The sequence below is a fragment of the Hydractinia symbiolongicarpus genome, chromosome 6 (genome assembly GCF_029227915.1).
Source record: "Hydractinia symbiolongicarpus strain clone_291-10 chromosome 6, HSymV2.1, whole genome shotgun sequence".
Lineage (NCBI taxonomy): Eukaryota > Metazoa > Cnidaria > Hydrozoa > Anthoathecata > Hydractiniidae > Hydractinia > Hydractinia symbiolongicarpus.
Window position 1 is genome coordinate 17,104,773 of NC_079880.1, and position 23,699 is coordinate 17,128,471.

Below are 23,699 nucleotides of genomic sequence, written 5' to 3' on the forward strand. Positions count from 1 at the left end.
CTTTTTCCTCACATTTTCCTAATATTTTTTTCCAGGGTTGTAGCTATAGTTTAGTAAAATGACATTTGTTGTATGCAATGATATTAAAAATCAATGTTTTTAGACTATTGGCTGTTGTGATTATACAACATTAGAAAAGAGACAAATTATTGGGAGAAGACTAGAGGAATAAGAGGAAGCGCATAAAATCTTGAGAAACATGTCTTGGATGTGTAAATGATGGAAAATCATTGGTGCAAATAGAGAAACAAAATAAAAATATATTAGATTAAATTATCAGACAATTTTTCTACAAAATATATTATAAGAATCTACTGAGTGAAGAATTGGTGGTAGATTATTGAATGCTCTTGCTCTACATCTTGGAATGATCCATTTATTGAAGAATGTTGCAGGCTGATTTCGTTAGGATTTTTTTAGGTTGTTATCCGAATCTGGCAAGAATTTGACCAGTAGTTGAAATTGATGGCCTTGTTGTTTTTTTCAAAAGGTTAAATTCCTGTCTTTCCTAGATTGGCAGCCATTTCACATTGATAATGTCACTCATCTTTGCATAACTGCTAGTAACAAAGCTACATGCAACATGTTAAAGTTTTTGTAATTTTTGATTCGTAGTTCAGGTAACGAGATGATAAAATCGTTATAATCAATTTGAAAGAAAAGATTCAAGCAGTTGTTTTCTTAATTTGGTATTGTAAAATTTTTTAGATTTCGTAATATAGAAATCTTTGCATAGCATTTCTTTAATACTTTATCAAGTTGGGTTTTTTATCATTTCACATTTTACACGATTGTCACTCCTAATAATGTGCAGGAGGAAACTCATTCAATAGATGCACTACGTAATTTGATGTTCAAACAGTGCTCGTCCAATTGTGAAGACCAGATTAACATTTAGTAGTACATATCATGTACTTAGTCTTCATTGCATTAGCAGCTAGAGAGTTATTTTTGACCCATTTTCTAAGCTTGTAGAGTGAATCAATCGTCAAGGATAGAGCAATAATATGAGCGGGTTTACATGATTTGTAGATAGTTGTATCATCTGCATATTGAATTGTTTTCGTAAGAAAGGCATCTTGAAGTCATTCACATATAAAACTGGACCAAGTATTGATCCCTGGGGGACCCCAAACATAGTTGGTAACATTGTTGATTTGTTGCTGCCTATTTGCACATATTGTTGTGTTCTGAGAGATATGACAAAGTCCAAGTGAGGAATTCTGCAGAAAAACCTTGTAAAGCCATTTTCCTACTAAGGGTATGATGGCAAATAGTATCAAAAGCTTTCGAAGTTAAAACAATCAAAGTAACTTTACTTGCGTTTATTGCTTTTTTGGTTTTCTTTTATTTTTAGCAGATCTGTACTTGAGCTATGAGCTTTTCAAAATCCATTTAGAGTACTCTTATAAATTGTGTTATTTTCGATAAACTGTACTAGTTGTTTCAATACAAGTTTTTCGTATATTTTGGATAAAGATGGTAAAATTGATATCAATCGAAGTCAGAAATTTCAACAGTATTGGGTACCTTGTTTATAGGTACAATTATGGATGTCTTTCAAAGATGTGGAAACTCATTGTTGCATATAAATTCGTTGATGATTGTGTTAATGGTGAAATTTAGCAACAGGTTTAAAAAATGGGACAGGTACAGTATCATGTCTGTACAGCAGTCATTTTTTAGATTGCGAAGTTCTTTCATTGCATTATTATGTGAACATAATGCAAGTGAATTTTATTTTCATTGTCAGCTGTTGGAGTACGAATGAATGATTTTGTTTCTGCTGGTAACATGGCATCTTTTTGAATCGTGTGATGTGTGGTGGATACAAAGAATGAGTTTAATGTGTTTGGATTCATTGTCTTTCTTTTAGGTGGTGGATGCAAAATACTGTTAATGATTTTTCAAACATCCTTAGAATTGGAAGAAGATAGAGCTTTCGGATAGTATGAAACCTTTAATTGTCTTATCTCTTTTCCAACAGATTTCTTAATTCTCTAAACTCCTTCCATGTTTCCGGATCTTTTGTCTTGTGCACTTGAGAACGTAACTTCTTAAGTTTAGCATCATTCATCCATGAAGCTGGTGGTCGTGATACCTTTATTTAATTAATAAAGCGTGGTCATCAATACATAATAGATTAAGTTGTTAAATAGTTTGAGTTCAAAAGATGGATCGTCAACACCATAAATTATACTGAGTGAGAGATTGGAGACATCTGATTTGTACAATGTTTCGTTGAATGATTTCTCTGATCCTATAAACTTTGATCTTAGTTTTTATTTTGGTAATTTGATATTGAGCAGTGCATAAGTTCCATCATGATCACTAATTGCAGTACATGGTAATACTCCTGATTTTATAATAATATCAGTATTGTCTGCAACGGTGTGATCGATGAGAGCGCTAGGTGCTTCTGATGTTTTTGTTGGAGTGGAAATAACCTGCGTGGACATATACAACATTTTTTCAGTGCTGTTTTTCATCAGATTAATATTAAAATCTCTAGTAAGTAATAACACACCGTTCCATGTAGATTTAAAACAAATTAGCAAGTCTTCAAAGTGCTCGATCCGTTGCGCAAACGGTAATAGTGATTGCGATCAATATACTACACCAAGTAATAATTTTGCTATGTTTGTTCTTTCCAGGAACTTCTAACCATATATGTTCCAATTATTCATCAGAATTTTCAAGATCCTTTCTTCTCTTCACCTTAATCAGTGAACTAGCGTAGCAGCCAACACCTCCACCTTTCATATTTTTGTGGTTGCTATATATGCTCTTTTGATTCTGCAATACTTTTTTTCTGTAATTGATTTGGATAATCTGTAATGATCCTTTGATGGTGATAATAAGACACTTGATGTAACCATTTAAATCAATATTAGTAGTTTGAAGGACATGGTTTCTATCTTCACTTTAACAGAGAAACTTGAGGATAAATTAACAAAATAATAAAAAATACTACTTCAAAAATTTTTAAAGTAATTTTCTCTGATATATTCCAATAACTTTAATCAACCACAAGAAGTAAGTATTTCCAATTAATACCAAATAACAACAATATATTATCATATATATACTTACAGTCTTTAAGTTATATGTATTGATAGAGCATATATCTTGTATAGAATATCATGTATAGAAAAAGGTTTTTATTTATACATACATACGTCTGACGTATAAAATGATGTTAAAGGACAGTGAGTGTTAGTTTGTGAGTGAGTGATTTATTCAGATAAATCTCAGTCTCAATGTTCTTATAAACTAGATTCATATACACTTTGTTTCTCCATTTCATATAAAACTAGCTGACACCCTGCATTGCATGCTGGATGTAGCATACGGAATGAATGCTTTTTTTTACCAATTTGTTTGTTATTTCCTTTTCTATGAAATAATTTTTCTCACACAGAAGTCTTTTTTATTTTTATTTTTTTTTATTTATCAGAATTTTATACAGGATATGTACATTTCAGTTTTAAAAAACTGCTATAAGTATATGTCTTGTTTAAAATATAAAAGTTATAATTAAAAAAAAAATTATATATAAAATATGCTCTAAAATTACTATAGATTTACAAAAAAATAGAAAACTATTCAAAAAAAATCTTTATATAATAAACAGAGACATTTTAAATTAGGTGGTTTGAAGTGTGTTCTCTATCCATTATATATCAAATACTATGAAAATAAAAGTGGAACGATTCCAATCATACCCAAACGGACTATATCCAAACGAATGTGAGAAAGAAAAGACTGAGTACAAACGAATACGAAGACAAAAGATGAGATACACTGTGCAAAAAAAATGGTTAAATTTACTAATTGTATATAAAAAATAGAAAATTTATTAAAAATAGAAAACTATAAATGAAAAGTCTGCGCACATTTTATATAATATAATAGACAGAGAAAAAGCTTAAAATTTGGCTTGTAAGGCTTGTTTTCTCTGTCCATTATATATAATAAATAGTATGGAAATAAAAAAAGTAACAATCTTGATGGGTTTTCCAAAATAGATTATACTCAAAAGAATAAAAATGTTGAAAACTAATACAAGACTAAAAATAGAGAGCTGTTGATAAAAAGAACCACCGTAAAAATATAAGGTAAACAAAAATCCGAAATCTTTGATATTTTGATTAAATTCATTCACATTTGTTGCTTTTAGTATATATAGTGGCAAACTGTTATATATTTTCGCTCCCATATAACGAAAACTGCCTCGTGCTACTTCCAATTTGATTTCTTGTTTTGGTTTCTCGTGCATTTGTTTCTTGTGCATTTGGAGTGAGAATTTACTTCAAACTATTCTTTACTTTACTATATGTTTCACCAGCAATGCATTTCTTTACCGTTTTATAAGCATGTCAAATGACAGTGTGAGTTGATTTAATGTTGGCATTTTTGGTTATCTGGGGCGATTGTGGAAGTCCCATGAAATGCCACATAGTGATGGTGTCACTTTAAAAAACACCCAGTCCGGTCTGTGAACGGTTGGCGCTAGGAAGGGCATCCAGCTGTAAAACAATGCCAAAACTCTTTATTAATGGCTGTAAGAATAGTTCATCAGACAAACTGCGTAAACGGGGCTGGAACTCTAAGGAGTGAAGGTGTCGCGCATGGTAGGACAGATGTCAGATGTGAGCATCGTCAGACCGTTACCCAGCTATCACATCACAAGGTAGATAACACTAGGTTGAGGATGGCTAGTGTAAATGTTGGTACTCTGAGAGGTAGAGCAGGTGAAGTAGTTGAAATGTTAGAACGTAGATCTGTTGATATGTGTTGTGTTCAGGAAGTCAGGTGGAGAGGAGCTTCAGTGAGATTTGTGGAAGGTAGGAGGGCAAGGTATAAGCTTTTTTGGATTGGTAATAGTGATGGATATGGAGGAGTTGGCATATTCGTTGCAGAGAAGTGGGTAGAAAAAGTAATAGATGTTATGCGTGTTAATAGTCGTATTATAGTGATAAAGTTTTTGATAGGTAATAGGATTGTCACTTTTCTGTCAGTTTATGCTCCACAGTGTGGACTCAGTGAGGAAGATAAAGATAAGTTTTATGATGAGTTAATAGCAGTCACATCAAAGTTTGGAGACACTGAACTTGTCATGGTGGGCGGCGACTTTAATGGTCATGTTGGGAAGTCATCTGAAGGTTATAGAGGTGTGCATGGAGGCTATGGATTTGGGAGCAGAAATAAGGAAGGGGAGAGATTGCTTGAGTTTGGAATGGCAACGGACATGGTGGTTTGCAACACATCATTCAGTAAGAGACAGAGTAGGCTGATAACATATGAGTCAGGTGGTTGTAAGACACAGATAGATTACTTTTTGGTTAGAAAGTCAGACAAGAAAGTGGTGAAGGACGTGAAAGTTATATCGGGGGAAGAGTGTGTTTCCCAGCATAGGTTGCTGGTTTGTGATATTATCTTGAAGAGTGTCAGAGAAGCCAAGAGAAAGTACAGGCCCCGTCGAAAAGTCTGGAAGCTGAAGGAAGAGATTGTAGCAAGACAATTTAGTGCAAAAGTTCAGCAGTTAGCCTACAATAGTCAATGTGATAGTGACAATGTTGAAAGTACTTGGACTACTTTGAAGAATTGTCTTCTAGAAGCTTCTGATGATACCTGTGGGTGGACGAAAGGACCAGCTAGACATAGACAGACCTGGTGGTGAAATAATGAGGTTGACCAGTGTATAAAGGAAAAGAGGAAACTTTGGAAAGAGTGGAAGTCAGGTGGTAGTAAAAATATTTACTTAGAAGCTAAGCGTCGGGCTCGTACAGCAGTGTATAAGGCAAAATCAGAAGCAGAGAGAAACAGATTTGCAGATGTGTTAAGAAGGGAAGACCAGCGCAATGAGGTATTCAAGATAGCAAAGCAAATGAAGAAGACTAATCAAGATATTGTAGGTGAGAAGTGTATACGTAATGATGAAGGTGTTTTGGCTAGCACAGAGGAGGAGAAAAGGGTAGCTTGGAAGAATCATTATCAGAGGTTGCTTAACACTGAGTTTGATTGGGACGAGGATAATTTGTCTGATGATGATGTCGTAGAAGGGCCAGCCATGCAGATCAAGACAGAATGGGTAGTGGAGGCTATTAGGAAAATGAAGATTGGCAAGGCTGCAGGAGTATCAGGTATTGTTGCAGAGATGGTAAAAGCATCTGGATATATTGGAGTTGAGCTTATTACAAGTCTTGCTAACCAGATTATAAAGGATGGTGCTATTCCGAGTGAGTGGCAGTCGAGTGTAATAGTGAATTGTTTCAAGGGCAAGGGTGATGCATTAGAAAGGGGTAACTATAGAGGTTTGAAGTTGCTTGATCAAGTAATGAAAGTTATTGAAAGAGTGATTGATAAGTTACTTAGAGAAAGAATTGATATAGATAAGATGCAATTTGGTTTTGTCCCAGGGCGTGGCACTACAGATGCAATATTTTTACTCAGACAGCTTCAGAAAAAGTATTTAGGAAAGAGAAAGAATCTCTATTTTGCCTTTGTTGATTTAGAGAAAGCTTTTGATAGAGTGCCACGTAAAGTTATTTGGTGGGCTATGAGAAAATTAGGTGTGGATGAGTGGCTAGTTACGATGGTTCAGTCTATGTACAGCAATGCTAGAAGTCGTGTCAGGATTAACGATTCACTTAGTGATGAATTTAGTGTAAATGTTGGTGTACATCAGGGTTCTGTACTTAGTCCTTTGTTGTTTATTCTAGTCTTAGAAGCGCTGTCGATAGAGTTCAGAACAGGTTGCCCATGGGAGTTATTGTATGCAGATGATTTGGTTCTCATAGCAGAGTCGATGGAAGAATTAGTTGAAAAGTTTGAGAAGTGGAAGAAAGGACTAAAAGAGAAAGGGCTGAAGGTAAACACAGCAAAGTCTAAAGTCATGATAAGTAGCATTGCAGCCAGGTGTGACCTTGTAGTTGGAAAGTGGCCTTGTGGAGTTTGCAGGAAAGGGGTTGGTAGTAACTCAATTTTTTGTCAGACTTGCAAGCATTGGGTACATAAGAAGTGCAGTAGTATTAGTGGAAGGTTAAGAGCTGGCATACAGTTTGTATGCAAGCGTTGCAAAGGTGAGATTATAGAGAATGAAGTATTTCCAGCTTTAATGATGTACAACAGTGGCTCGTTAGAGATAGTTAAGAACTTCTGTTACTTAGGTGATATGTTGGGCAGTGAAGGGGGTGTTGGAAGAAGTGTTACTTGCAGGATAGGTTCTGCTTGGAAAAAGTTTAGAGAGTTACTTCCTTTATTGACTAGCAGAGTCCTGTCAATTGAGGTAAAAGGTAGGTTGTATGAGGCCTGTGTAAGAAGTGTTATGTTGTACGGTAGTGAGACATGGGCAGTGAAGCAGGAAGATCTTGATCGTTTAGAAAGGAATGATATGAGAATGGTTAGGTGGATGTGTAATGCCAGTCTGAAAGACAGAAAGAGTTTAGATGAGCTAAGAAGCAGGCTAAGTCTCTGTAGAATTAAAGATGTTATCCAGATAAGAAGATTGAATTGGCTGGGGCACTTGGAAAGAATGGAGGAGGATAATTGGGTAAGAAAGTGTAGAGACTTGATAGTTCCTGGGGCAAAGCCCAGAGGCAGACCGAGAAAGACTTGGCAGGAGGTTATAAGGACAGACTTGATAGAGAGGAAGTTGAGTTTAGATCTAACACAGTCTAGATCAGATTGGAAGAGGGTCATTAATATACCCCGTCCAACCCATGCTAGCATGGAAAACGGACGTTAAGCCGAGAATGATGATGATGATGATGTGTTGCCCGGCTGTCCAGAGAATTCAATTTATTTATTTCAGTTCTTGAGAAGTTCAAATTTATGATACTGTGGAAAAGTAGCAGTGGTATAATCATTGTGTTGTAAATTGTTGCCGCAGTATTATTTTCCATGTCCTTTCTCAGATTTTGTAACATACGTAAGCGAGAGGAAGCTTTCTTATACGATTTGTTGAAGTTATCTGATAGAGTTAGAGTTGGATCAATTGTAGAACCAAGATACTTGTAGCGCTTCGTTACGTTAATATCAACTGTACCAAATTTAATATTCGGTTAAATTTATAACTAGATTGTTATTTGCGAGATATGTTAATATATTTTTAAGTTCATCATTTAAAGCATTTTCAATATCCTGCAACATACAACATGGTGTCATCAGCAAACTTCACTGTTTTAGTCCTATGTAGCGCTGATTAAAAATCGTTAAAGTAAATCAAAAACAACAACGGTCCTAAAATGAAGCCTTGTGGAACGCAGCATGTTATATTTAAAACACTGGATTTGGAATTTTCATAAACTACTTGTTTCCCAAATGATAGTAGAATGCCAAAAGATGGTAGCTTTGATAGCAGAATACTTTGGCCCACTGTGTCGAAGGCTTTAGACAAATCAATAAAGGTTGCCCCAACTAAATTTCCATGATAAATTTCAGTATGAATGCTGTCGAGGAATACTGTAGCTGCAATATCAGTCGATCTCTTACGTCGATATCCAAACTGTTGCTTAGAAGCGAATTTTTTTTCTCCAGGTATTCCATCAATTGTGTATGTAAAACTCGTTCAAGGATTTTCGAGGCAATTGGTAGAATCGAAATTGGACGATAGTTGTCAACTTTGGTAGATGATCCTGACTTGAATATTGGTGTAACAGTAGCGTGTTTCCATTCTGTAACCCAAATTAAAGAGGGAAGAGGTAAGGGCTACGAGGCTCGTGGACTTGGAAGGTATCGCTACAAAATTCAAAATTAACATCAGTGTATTTGAGCCGAAAACAAACACCGATAAGGCCCCATGGCGACTCGTCTATGGCCAAAATCAATACAAAAAGGGGTTGGATACAATCAATATTGGTATGTTGGGAGGTCATTGTTTCTATATCAAGAAAATGGAGGTACTAACGCAGCATTGGGAATGCGAGGTTTGTACACAAAGATTCAACAGATCGGAGAACCTCACACGACACAAACAAAATGACTGTGAAGGTATTAAGACCAAGATCATTTGCAGAGGTGAAAAGATCGAGCGGATGCAGAGTAGCTCCGAGCGGGTATTTTATCCCGATAACAGTTTCAGTTACGCAGCTTGCAAATGGATTGAAGCTATGTCAGAGCAAACAGGCCGACAAATACATCATGCGCTTTGTGGACATGGAGAAGAGCGTGTGATACGCGATGGTATTAAAGAGATCTATAGGGTGGATGGGTATGATTCCTAGACAAAGACAGTGTACGAATACCACGGCTGTAAATGGCATGGATGCCCATGCGCGGCGCTAAGTTGATAAAGACCCTGATAAGCGCATCGCTGGCGATACAGCCAAGCTAAAGGGCAACAGTTTTTACGGCAAAATGATAGAGGACCTGGCGAGACATGCAAATACAACATTTACAAGGGATGAAAAGGTAGTAGATGCAGCAATGAGAAGCCCTTACTTGGAGGATCTTGAAGAAATTGGAGACGCATATGAAGTAAGACGGAGTAAACAAGGCGTTTCCATTAATAGGGCTTACCAATGCGGGATATATGTATATCAATTGGCCAAGCTGCGGATGCTTTAATTTTACTAAAATTTTCTCGACAAATACGTAGATCGACGAAATTTTGAATATGTGTATATGGATACCAATAGTGCTTATTTCGCGATCTCTGGAGATAACCTATGTGACGTTGTTCATCCTGAATTACTCGAGCAGTACGATGAGGATGTGGCTCATTGGCTCGTTACCGACAAGCACTCGAGTCGCACCGGAGGTTTGTTCAAAGAAGAATTCATCGGATCCAGAATGATTGCCTTGACAGCTAAGTGTTATTTTGTCGAAGGTAAAAATGGGACGAAATTCTCCTGTAAAGGAATGTCGAAAAGGCAGAACGAAGTGACGTGGTCGAGATATATGGGAGCATTAAACGGAGAGCTAGATAATGCATAAAATGTAGGCTTCCGGGTACATAATCAAGGGATGGTGACATATGAACAAAACAAGCTTGGACTATCTGCGTTTTACGTTAAGAGAGTAGTGCTCAACGATCGTATCACACAAAGCCGTTAGAATTGTAGGTCACAAATAAAATGATAGAATTAATAGCGATCATACTCCCATACATCTTTAATATGTTTGAAGAAGAGGGACATATGGAGCGATACATATGACATTTTAGGCTTATTGACCTTACTCGCGACGACTTATACGACCTGGGTGATCCAGCATTAGAAGATTAGAGACGCGTGGTTTTGTGTGTTATGAACCCACAAAAATCGAGAAATTTACCATTCTTTCACATGCTCGGGGGGTACCTCTACATCCTCAGGTACTAGCATCAATTCCTCTGTTACGAAACTACGCGAGGGCCCATCTACCAAATAGTATAGGAGACGGGTACCTTTCACGATACGATTGAGTCTGTACGTACGCTTAGACCCCCAGGCATCTGTTGCACGTCTCCAAGCATCCCCATTCTTCTCCAGGTGGCAGGAGGTACAAGTATAGGCCATCATCAGGTAGAGGCTTTTCCTCAGGATATTCCTCGCTTTTCGCAAGTGGTACGTCATCAAGCTTAATTGCTTTTGAAGGTTTCATATCTATCATAGCCGTCTTGGTGTTGTTCAAACTCTTGACGATAGTGTACAGGTGCTTGACCCATGTGGTACTCTGTACGTCAGTGACCAATTCTTGCGCATCTTGAGGCTTGAACAATCTTTCCGCGAGTACCTTGTTGTAGGACTCCACGAACGTCGTGAAAGTATGGTGGTATTTGGTAGTAGCACGCTTTATCTCGACACCATTGGTCTCTAACAACTTTGTCACATCCGACTTAAATTCCAAGCCGTTATCGCATTGGAAAGTCTTGGGGTATCGGAGAGGTCCAGCCTTGTATATGCCCTTCAACATCACCGAAACTTCACTGGCTTTTTTGGTACGTAACAGCCTAGCTACTTTATACCTTGAAGCCACGTCGATGCCTGTGAGGATATACTTGTATGTATTACCATACAGCTTGTCATGTGGCATATAGAGCAAGTCGAATTGGTGCATTTCGTTCGGCTTTATAATATTGAAATGAGGGTAATTGATCTATCTATAGCAATAATGATTTCGCAATCCGAAAGGCTGGGTCCGTTCAAGAGGAATTAAGAATAGAGCTAATGAACGGCTTGTATAAGATTGAGGATATAGCAGCTATTGTCAATACCCAGGCACAGGGTAAGGTACAGCTCTTTGTGCTAAATAACGGTTTGTGCAGAATAAGGGTTCATGATGGATATACCCTAGTATTTGGGGAAACACTTCACAAGCTCCTAGGGTTCACATTCGATCCTCGTAAAAAATATTATCAAAAGGGCGATTATGACGCACCGTATAAAACAGACGTGCATCAAAGATTAAGGCTAACATGTCATCAATTAGATGACGGCCATGCCCTGCTAGATGGGAAAAAATCGAAAACCCTAGCGATATTGCCCACAAAAGAAAACAAATGGGGGGACATACTTGGGTGGAGCTTTGATTCCGTCGTATACGTACCCTTGAAAGGATCCACCGATCGTCTCGAGTTCATGTTGACGGATGAATACCACTCGCATAAAAACGTATCATTTGTAGGACTAATGATGGTGTTATGATGATGTTATGAAATTATACCCGAGCTTACCACCGAGTGCTCCAGATCATGAGAATAACGAGGGGCATGTGTATCGTCTGAAGAAGATCAAAGAGATCGAACATTTTCTACGAACTGAAGTCAAGCAGCGCGAAAAACTCGCTAAAAATTTGGAATGCATGGGACTTGGGTACACTACATGGATCATGGATTGCTCGCAATAAGCGTGATAACATCAGGCGTAGGTATCGCTAGTATGCTCAGTGGTATTTGAGTCCCATTGGCGGTAGCAATGGGAGGGATCACCATATCAGTAGTGTTGATGCAGACGGCCTTAAAACAAGGGGGTAAAAAGCTGAATTACAAACGCAAAAAGAACGATAGTATAAAGATTATTGGCGGAAACGAAGCTGAATAGTATAGTTGATCTTATATCAAGGGCTATTGAGAATGGAGTGATAAGTGATTATGAATTCAGTCTAATAATGCAAGAGAAGCAAAAATATCTCCTATTGAAGGAACAGATCCGACAACGCACTAAGAAAATCGTTGAGACGATTAATAAACAAGAAAGGCAGCAATTAGTAGCTAAAGGCAGAGACGAGGGTAAACTCGAGTTGTTGAAAAAACTACAGTCTGCGCAATATGTAAGCCTACTTAGATAAACCGCCTGAATATTCATAATTTTAATGTTTTGTAGAAAACACTAAATGACACCCACAATCTCACCAGTAGTTGCATCAATCATAAAATCACCATTTATAATGGTTCGCGTTTGTCTCGCCTCGAGGCCTCTGATATATTCCTCTGAAATTTTCATAGCCGCGATATCTGAGCATGGCTTGCAATAAGGACCGTCCTTCTGTGCTGAAGCATCCTTGTACTTCACTTTATGAATCGCGGTTATAATTTCACCCTTCTTCATAGTGGAGTAGCCACGAATACCCAGCTCTCTCGCTTCTCTTTTTAAATCATTCATGTTTATTATACGACGACGAACGGGTCCTCTTCATCATCTGAATCAATAAGACGCCTTATCCTTAAGGTTACAGGTACCGGCCTGTGCATTATGAAAAACGCTTGCACACCCGACGGTAATTCTAGCTTGTACCGCTTTACTTCTCTGTATTGTTTTTCATATTGCACAATGAAGGTTGAAAAATTCTCTTCACTACTCCTCCTATACTCTACAAACTCTTTGAATGCATGATATGCACAAGTTGTCTCGTCACTTTGAAACACTTCATCAAGTTTCTGTAGAATCACTTGGACACCATCATCTCCTTTCAAGTCATTAAGTGATATGGCATAAACTGCTTTCCGAGCTTCGCCTTTCAATGACAGATATACAGCAAGTCCTTGACGTTTAGGTTCTTCCTTTGTGAAGCATTGCCAAACTTCAACATCATTCTTCCATGATGCATAATCGTCGTCTTCTTCAGTTTCGAAGACCGGAGGTGATTTTATGCCACTCATTGTACACATTTGAAGCAAAAGAGTTAATATAAATACCTCAGTATTCCAATTACAATTGGGCAGTGGATAACGTTGCCAGTTCTGCTACCATTGTTAAAGAGATATATAGGATATTACCTGTTGGTCTTTATATCTTTGCTTCCCCTTTGGTATAGAATGCACTTCGACGATGTTCTATTGTCTAGAGTACTATAAGAACAAAAAGAATCACAATATTAAACATTAACAAGCTTTAACGACCTCCATTACATCTTGTTTTGAGTTTGCTAGCAAATCCAATATATGTCTGTGATGTATGGACCGAAAAACAATACCAGATATCCACATCGAAAAGCTATTAAAACAACCCGTTGTAATGTGCTTTACACACGTTTTTACTTTTACTAAAACCAATTAAAAAAACTAGTGTTTTTGAACATCTTTTATTCAAGTTTCCTCATTGCTTTTTACACTGATTAGTTGCATCAAATTTAAGATTGAATTAAAAAACTTTAAAAGTATTATTTTCAGTGACCACGCATCAATTTCTTGATTTTCGAACATTTCTGGCTGTGCAGCGGATTGTCGCATACTGTGAACGAGATTGAGGCTGTAGGACATAAAATTGGTTGATTTATGTAATAGCTATTATATAAATTTTTCCAGGTTTAAATTAAGAATCTAGCACTAAGTTTTCAAATAATTTTTAAAAAATCTTTTTTATCTGCTCTTAAATAACTTTAGTAACTTAATTCGTCTGTTAAGAATTATTTTTGCTGGTCTGTAAAGATTCTGGTAATGATGTATACGGCAAGCACCATTATTTTTCTAGTTGGAGAGGAACGAGCCATGGAATAGAAGAAGAGGCTGTAATTTGATTTTTTTTTGGAAATACTTTAGTCGTTGTTAATTTGAAGAGAAAAAACGTTATTACTTAGTTGAATGGGCAGTTATTCTGTATTGTTTAGCTCATTATTAGTTTGACATAAAAGGACCCCTTCAATATAGGGTAATGCTCTTGTTGGATTATGCACATGTATTTCTACATTCATGCCTACAATTCTATAGAAATTATCCAACCAGATCCATTGGTTAAAAAATCACATAGTTTTTCCAACCTCTTGAGAATAACATGTATCAATTCCTTGAAAATGTCATAAAATTCTTTATCCATAATTTCTCGGGGGTACTAAGATAATTTTCATATATCTGTACTCACCTGTGGTTAGGTTGTTTCAGTTTTATTATTACAATTATTATATTGTGTTCCTTCATAATCTATTTACTGATTAACATCAAGACTTTTAGCACCATTAAAATGAAGGTTTCTACAGAATTATCCCTTGCAGTTTCAATAAATCTAGTCTTTTTTCAATATACACCGTTTTTCATTGCATTTGTAGCCATTTCTTTAGCTTAGAAAATTTCTTTCAGTTCCAGCACAATTTATAATTATTTTTGATTGTGGCTGAAAGTAGTAGATACAATAGACTGATCTAGACACAATTAAGACTTATTACCACTTTTGGTCCTGATACACTTTAGACAAAATCTCTGCTAATTTCAAGATTTGTCTTAGATGTGATAGAAATTGAATTTGTGCTAGAACTGAGGGAGTAAATTGGCCTAGGTCTGTCACTTTCTATCTGCTTTCAGTGCTGACTCATCGACCTAGGTGTATTTAGACATGGTGGCATTATGGCTGTTTTGGCCCTCTTTAGGTGCCCAGTTCAAACTAATTGAAAAATTGAAATATTGTTTTTAGGCTGGATTAGTGTTTTCTTCTTTTAACAAAGCATATACGCAATCCACGGTTACATAAGATATTTTTGCAGCTATTTTCATATTGTTTCATATTAGTTCCTGTAGACAGATTTAATTCTTTGTCTCTGTACTTCAGATATTGAAATAAGTAAAAATCATGACAAAAACAGCCAAATAGTTAGGAAGAAAATTGATAAGAGAAAATTGGAATACCCCACCATCATACCTCGACAAAACCATCATACTTAGCTAATACAAATATTGCAACACTAGACCCAAATCCACTCAGATAAAAAAACAATGTTAAAGATCAGTGATTTGAACTTTGATGATATGAGCTATCGATATCTAAATTTATTAACCCACTCTTTTGTAGCTTAAAACGCTGAGCAAGAAAATGTGTACATGCTGTTGTGAACAGTTGCAGAGATATTATGAGATTTAAAGGTTTTTAATGACGTAATCAATCTGTCCGTGTAGAAATGGGTTTAGCTTTGGGGAATTCGCCCAGTTCTGCTCCCAGGGGGTCCCTAGATCAGTGATTCCCACCTGTTTCCAAGTTCTTTGTTAATAAATCATTTTATGTTAATCCTTTGCTTTTATAGAAAATTAGCATTTACAGACGGATTATATAAGGGATTTGTCATTAGTTTGTTGAAAATCCACAAAAATAGGCATATCGCAGTAAGTCGATAAACAGCTATTATCCTTGAGACTAGCTGATTGCTCCCTGGAGGAATCCACTGGATTAGAGAGAAAATAGTTACTGGGTATATGTCAAAACACAAATCTCCCAGTATTATTAAAATGCGACAATCAACATACAGTGTTTCTGGGTTACTCTGGTTAGACATTACCGAAACACAAATTTATACGGTGGGACAACGTTTAAAGAAGAAGAAAAAAAAAATATTGTAAATAAATAAATATTTAAATTAAGTAGAGTTAATTTTACTTGCCACATTGTGCTCATATGTAGCTTTTAGCTAGCAACAATCTTTGCCAAAAGTGTTGAAACACTTTTCAAAATTATTCATATAGTTTCAGCGCCGCACCCCAGACAATATTGATTTCTGGCCTTTTTTAAGGGGACAAGTGTACTGCTATGCCCTCCAATGTTGTTAAAAGGCGGTAAGGGGGACAAAAACAGTATTTCTGTCTATATCAGATTCTCTGTTATCTATGGTAAATGTTTGTGTTCGCTTAAACTACTTTAGGCAAGGATTGTAGCTAAAGCCAGTGTAAAGTCAGTTGAGAGATTAAAATGTTAAATTATGAAAACGTTACGAAAAACCAATCAAAAAACGCGAGAACCTCTTGAACATCTGAAATCGTAAACACAAAGTGAAGTTGAACAATACAGTCAAAATAAAATCAGATGTTGATGTTCTTTATATCTAGCTAGCTAACATTTTATCCAACTGACATACTAAGGTAAAAATTATAACATATGTTGCAGCTGAGTAGCTACTTTAACTTCAAACTCTCAACTTTTAACTCCCGTTTTCAAATCTACTTTCAACTTCACTACTTTGACTTTCTTAAGTCTGACTTCTAACTACAGTTTTAAACCCAATTTTAAAGCGACTTTACTTCGTTACTCTCGATTCTACGTGTATATTTTTTTTAAAAAAAACAACTTTATAACTTTATATTTCCAAAAAACACAGGACAAAAATGGACTTAAGAAAGTTTTATTTCTGCAGTGTCCATCGAAATGTTTCTGCCAGACTATAAAAATTGGCTAAGTCATCTGTGTACATTGCTTATACTTGCGATATCACGTCTAGTAAAGTGGCTAAAGTGTGGTTATAATGTACAACTAATATAAGCAGGCATATAAATATGATATAATGTGTATGATTATTTAACTTCTTTTAATTAAAATTTGGTTTGTAACAAAGTAATCTACCTTATGCCATATTTAAAGGCTTTCTAATGGTAAAAATTAATGATTATCCTAAAATATTTAAGTGGGAAAGTGAAATAAAACAATTTAATATGCAATGATGTGTATCACATTGCATTAAAAGCAATCAGGGAATTGACTTTGGGGATAATGGTTTAAAACAATTTAATTCAGCAGTGGAAATTATAATAGCTAATTTAGGGGCAGAAACTTTCGCGGGCATTAACTTTCGCGTTTTCCACATTTTTTGGTCATTTTTAGCGAAAGTTTATGCCTTTGGAAATTCTGAATTATCAAAACGCGAAAGTTTTTTCACGCAAAATCATGGATATTTTTCAAAACGCGAAGGTTTTTTCACAATAAAAAAAAATCATAAAAACGGGGAAATTTTCAAAAGTAATGATTTATTTCTACTTTAATCGTCATCAACTACAATAACACCTGGTGTTTTTTCCTTCTTTGGAGCTGCGAGCATTTCTTGGATGTCCCGATTATTTGAAACAGTAGTGCTTGTGGATGCAGTCTTTTTCTTCCTTTTGCCAGGGGATTGCGGTGTAACGACTGTAGGCGGCAAGTCATGACGAAATTGAACAGATTTCCAACCGCTATGTCTTCTGTTGGTTCCGTTCGGCTCAAACAAAATGCCATCGATTGATCCTTTCCAAGATATAGATCCGATGCTGAGTAATGATGTTGAGCAATCTGATGATAGCCATCTCTTAGCAATTTGTGATGTCACAGTTGAGGAATTTGAAGCGTTATGTGGAAGCAAGATTCAAGAAAGTGACAACGATACTGACTCAGAATGGGAAGAGCCAGATAATTAAATTTACTTAGCCTAAACTTGTATATTTTATACATTTTTGATTACGGTAAAGACCTTAGATGTGATTTAATGAATTGGATTTTGCCCATTCACAAAAGTTTTTTCACGCGAATATGAACCTTATTTTGAATTCTCGAAAGTTTTTTCCGCGAAATTTATTTCAAAAATCGCCAAACGCGAAAGTTTTTGTCAAATATTTCGTGTTTTTTTGACACGCGAAAGTTAATGCCCGCGAAAGTTTCTGCCCTTATACTTTACAAATCATGTCCATTGATGAAGGGGCTAATGAGTCACATACATCATTGTGCAGGTATTTTTGAAATTGTGACAGTTCAAATTTCAGTAGTCAAAAGAAGCTTCAATCTGGAATAAATAATGATTACAATAGTGAAAACTCACTAAAAATATTTGCTTTGAACATAAAAACACTTTTTAAACAAAATTAGCCCTGAGTTATGAAATGTTGACTGCTTAAACAGCATACCGTTTAATTTTGTTAATGCTGAAAACATTCAAGGGCACTGCAGATGTACCAGTTCGACTACATATTATCTGTGCCCTTAAAGGTACTATTATCCCTTTAAATTCTTAAGAAGGAAACCCCAACAACACCTGAAAATAACAGGATCTACAGCATGATGGTTTTCAACTATTAGGCTACCATTTGCGTGTCTCACAGAATTTGTTCCAAATATATACATAGTGACTAAAAAAAAACTAGCAAACAATCGTGGTAAGATAGAAAGTTAGATCAACCTGGCCTTTATGGGGTGTTAATAATTGGGACGTTTTGTCCAGCTCCTAAACTTTTCAGTTTTTTCTTTATAGAAATTTCCTATTCAAAAATGAAATTTTCAAAACTTTTAAGTTATAATTTTGTTTCTGTTTTTTCTATTTTGCAGTTTGCACCATTGTGCGGTATTTTTCCTGTGATAAAAATCTGTCAAATAAGATAATAGAATATGTATTTTCGTATTTTCTGTGTGTTTTATATTGGTTATCGTACATTTTCAAGTGATGAATATATTTTACCTTCAGACCAACCTCTTCACTTTGAGCCACACACATACAAATTTATTAAATCTTGATAATAAAATTTGCTACAGCAGTTGTATTTTTTACGATGACTTATAAAACTTATGAAACAATTTTGACAACGAGGAACGAATATCTCAGGGCAGAAACTCAGCAGGTAAAAGTTCCCACACTAGACCGTCAGAATTTTTACATACAGCTTTATTGTAATTGCAACCTTTACCTCGGCTGCAGAAAAGAAGGCGCGTTGTTATTGTATCTTTGTTTAGAGAAAATTACAGCGTTGGAATCACACTTTATTAAACATGCAAGCTGCGGTGAGGCACACAGTGTGATTATTAGTGAAGATGGACAAATGTTTACATTCGGTGATAATAGTAAAGGTCAGCTTGGTTCTGAAAAGCAATCAGAATCAGTACCCAGGTATGCAAATGTTCCTTTATTTGTTTATGGTAAAACCAATGTTATTGGCAATGAAAAAACTGAATTTGTTATATTACGGATTGGAATTGGAATGATGATCAGTTGTATATGTTGCAAATCTATCCTAATGAATTACAGAAGAGAATTGTTTTTTTCATGGAAGAAGTGATGCAACATGCACAAAGACACAGTGTTTTTTGAAGTGTTTTTTTTTATTTTGATTGTTTAATATTTTTGCATGTATAGGCTAGTAAAGAATATACCTTTCAACACATTTATCACTCAAGTGTCATGTGGAAAACATCATACAGTGGCATTAAGCTCAGGTAGATGAACATGCTTTTACAACCCTGTTATTAACTAGAACTTAGCAATTCAGTTTGTTAGGCTCCAATTAATAATTTATTTTGCGTAACTGGGGGCTTTAGAGAGTACTGTGAGTTCCCAAGGAGTTATTTAAAACTGAAAACTTTAAGTACGTCAGTTTTAGCCCCTTGAAGCCAAGCAAAAACACGAAGTTCGATTGGCACAACCTTTCTATTGTTGTTCTTCTGTGTTTTAGTTTAAAATAAATACATTATTTTTTTAATTGCCCCTGTAATACTTCCAATTTTGCAAAATGATTTTTTGAATTGAAATATAAGATAATTCGAATAACTATATCAGGAATATACAGCAGTAGCACCACTTGATGATGACAGACAAGAGTAGTTTGTGGCTACAGTGTTTCACTGAAGCCATAAACATTATGACATTAACCAGCATTTTACAAAATGATAGTTACACATGCTTTTTAAAAGTGATTCATAATTTTTGCTAGAACATTATATTACGAAAAATCAAGCTATGTTAGATTATGAAGATTGTTCAAACAATCTGTTCCACAGTAACGAGAAATTAATGTGTTCTTCTAGGTGGTGTTATTTTCTCGTGGGGTGGTAATGAGTTTGGACAACTTGGAACAGGGGTTAAGGGTGACAAGAATACCTCACCTACTATCGTGCAATCTCTGTTAAATTGTCCTGTAATTCAAGTAGTTGCTGGTGGATGCCATACAATGTCACTAACTATATCTGGTTCACTGTTTGCTTGGGGCTGTAATAAGTATGTTGTTTCTGTAATACTTCTATTTGTCGATATTTATGGTTTTAAAGTCATATGATGTGTAACTCATCCCATTTATGATCAATGATGTAAGTAATCGTACATATGATATAACTGAGTCTTTTCGGTCAGCAGCTTCACATCACGGTGTACAACATTGAAAAGCATGTGTTTGTTGTGCTTATGTGTACACTTCTGTTTTGCTCCTTTATTTTTATTTGCATTATATATTTTAAATTTAAGTTAGAACTTTATCACCTTTTTATTTTATTCTACTAGTCGATAAAACCTGTGGAAAAATCCACTGAGGCAGGATAAAATTTTGAATTTTGATGACGTCAGCAACCCATTCTCAAAAAAAATTTAGAACCTTGATTTCACGTTGCTTCTATTGTGTAGAGCTTACACTGCTGATCAAGAAAATGTATATGATTATGTGCTTTTGATAAGTGGCTAATGAGATATAAGGGCTTGAAAATTTTGCTGACGTATAAAGGAAATGTGGCTATGAAAACTGAAACTCATGTGGAATCTGACTAAACTATTAATTATGGCTAAGTACAACTATTGTCAGAATACATAACATGAATAGACATAATATGATAACTTATGCTAATTTAAAAAATAAAATTTCATAAATAATTTAAATGAATTAACCTATTTACAATAAATAATTAAACCTACAAAATTAACAAAATAACAAACAAATTTACAATTACAATTAATTTATTAAACAAATAAATAAATACAAAAATAAGTAAATTACCTAAATGACTATTTACAATGTTAAAACGGGGAAACACATTACCAGAACTCGTGCTGATGAGAGTTAAGGTAACAGACATAGGACCCAATATTTGTACTGGTAACATAGGACCCAATATTTCTGTATATATGTTATGTATATATATTCTGTATATATGTTATGTATATATATATATATATATATATATATATATATATATATATATATATATATATATATATATATATATATATATATATATATATATATATATATATATATATATATATATATATATATATATATATATATATATATATATATATATATATATATATATATATATATATATATATATATATATATATATATATATATATATATATATAATATATATATATATATATATTGCAGCCTAAATTTTATTTATCAAAACTTTTGTGGGAAAAATAAGGAATTAAGAAATAAATACAACACAACTCAATTTTGTGACTATTCAGGAAATAATCAGAAATAGAAAAGTGGGAACTGGGATTAAGGTTGTAGCTTTTATAAAAACTGACTTTTAGTTTGTGAATTATTTCTTTTAGGATAGAAATAATTCACGTAACTAAGCACGCCACGGGAAGGCAAGCCATGGGACTTTGTGCTTCACCTAAAAAGAAAAAAACGCAAGTGTTAGAAAAACATAAATAGATAATATGACAAAAAACTTAAGAAAACTGAAGATGAAATACTTACAATCACAACACTGAAAAGTAAAAATATGCAAACTTGGTGAAACTCCTCAATCAAGGCAAAAAAGATTAACTATAAACCAAAAGTCAAAAACAAAACTATGAAATAAAAAAATCTACTACTCTTAAATTCAATAATGCCGGAAAAAAATACATGGAGTATTTTTATGTGAGTCTTAAAAAACGTTAAACATTATAATGTTTAGAAAAAAATACTATAGATTTGGTCATATGTTGCCAACATTGTATCAGAAGAGTATAAGCTTCGTGTTTACAATGCACAGGTGGAATTGATAGGTTTCAATTTTATTGATAATAGGGGCGGAAAATTGCAAGATTTGATATTTTTTTCAATAAAATTTTCAAAAATTGGCAGATAAAAAAATATGCAAAATATCATTTCTTTTAAAAAAATTTTAAAAGTATACCGTAATTTAAGGAGCAACATATAGCCAAGTAAAATGACACTTCAAATGATTTTTATACTGCATTGACATGTCATTGTAATTAAAAACCACTAATACATCTGTTCTCATGTCCCTGTACAGTAGGACTGACAGACGCACAAATAGTGTACAATAGCACGACGCACCTATAACGTCCACGTCAGCAAGGTTGTACATAACATGTGGACATATAGACGATAAAAGTGTGCTGAATAATGTAATATATACATGCTCTGATTTAAATGGTAAGAAAAATATTCTCAATTCAGAATTTGGCGATAAACCACATTTGGAGTATACCATTTCCCATCAATGCATCCTTGTTTGAAGGTGGGGATAATGCTAACTTTAACATCTTTAAACGCTCTTGCTCTAAAAAAAGCAACATATAACTGGCCATGAGAATAACATGGCATGCGCAACAATATACCAACCTCAAAAGATTGACCTTGTGCCTTGTTTGTCATAGCATAAGAGAGCCTTAGTGGAAGCTGTGTGCGACACAAAACAAAAAGCATACCTGTATCTGAAGGTGCAAGTTGCAACCTTGGAATAAGTACCCGATCACCAATAGCATTGTCAGTAAGTACTTCAGCATCCACACAATTGTTGTGAAGATGTCTTACAATTAGGTGAGTGCCATTACATAAGCCTTTATTTATGTTTATGTTTCTTAACATAACGATAGCACCAGATTTTAATTTAAGACAATGAGGAGGCATACCTAGGGTGTGATACTATTTAAAAATTCTACCGGATATTGATTCCGTTCCTCTTCATCATCACAAACAACATCATCTGCACTGAAATAAATTTTTTCTTTACCTGGCAACAACGCAAACACCTGATCATTAATGATAAGTTAATCATCATTTGTAGGTGTTAGTATTACAGATGATGCCATATTTTCTGGGGGAAAATCCCTAAACAAAGCATCAACAATACATTGTTTTGTTGCAACACACAATTAGATGGCACCTCAATTGCACCTTGGAATGGTGGTTGTTCTCGAATAGGTAAAACACCTTTCCCAAGTTGCAGAAGCCATGCAGCAAATTCTTGTTCTCTTGGTCTCGTTCTCATGTTGCGAGTTAATTTAAATTCTGTTACCAAGTGCCATTGAGGAGAACTTTTTAAGCACATGTCAACAATCTCAATTGGTCTTCCTTTGCTGACAACAGACAATAACTGTGGAATATCACCACCTCAAAGAACAACTTTACCTCCAAATGGAAATTCATTATTGCAAATGTCTTTAAGAAGACGATCTATTGCATGGAAAGCATGCTTAGGAATCATGGAAGGTTCATCAAGTAGAAATTGATTTTTTTCTCGTAGCTCTGAAACATAAGCAGACACTGGAGTTATGCTGCATGTACTGTTTTCTAAAATAGGAACTGGTAATCGAAACAGTTTATGTATGGTGGTACCGTTTTTCAAAAGAGTTGCTGCTATACCAGTAAATGCAGCAGTTCCAACTTGAAAGCCTCTACCTGAAAGTTCAGAAATAAGGTAATTATAAGTGAAGGTTTTACCACTGCCATCAGCACCTTCTAAATAAAACAAACAGTTATTTTGGGCCGTATTGTTTGCAACATTCACAACAGCCTCTATAACTGCATCAGCCAGTGCTGTCTGTTCTTCAGT

General features: G+C 35.0%; 1 protein-coding gene across 1 annotated transcript in view; it reads left to right on the plus strand.

The window, feature by feature from the left end:
* LOC130647231 (probable E3 ubiquitin-protein ligase HERC4) overlaps window positions 1-23,699 on the plus strand; it is a 53,545-nt gene that overhangs the window by 7,624 nt on the left and 22,222 nt on the right. The window contains exons 3-5 of the mRNA XM_057453013.1: window positions 18,867-19,020; window positions 19,267-19,346; window positions 19,935-20,124. Coding sequence (XP_057308996.1) covers window positions 18,867-19,020; window positions 19,267-19,346; window positions 19,935-20,124 — 424 coding nt within the window. The remainder of the gene's footprint in view (window positions 1-18,866; window positions 19,021-19,266; window positions 19,347-19,934; window positions 20,125-23,699) is intronic.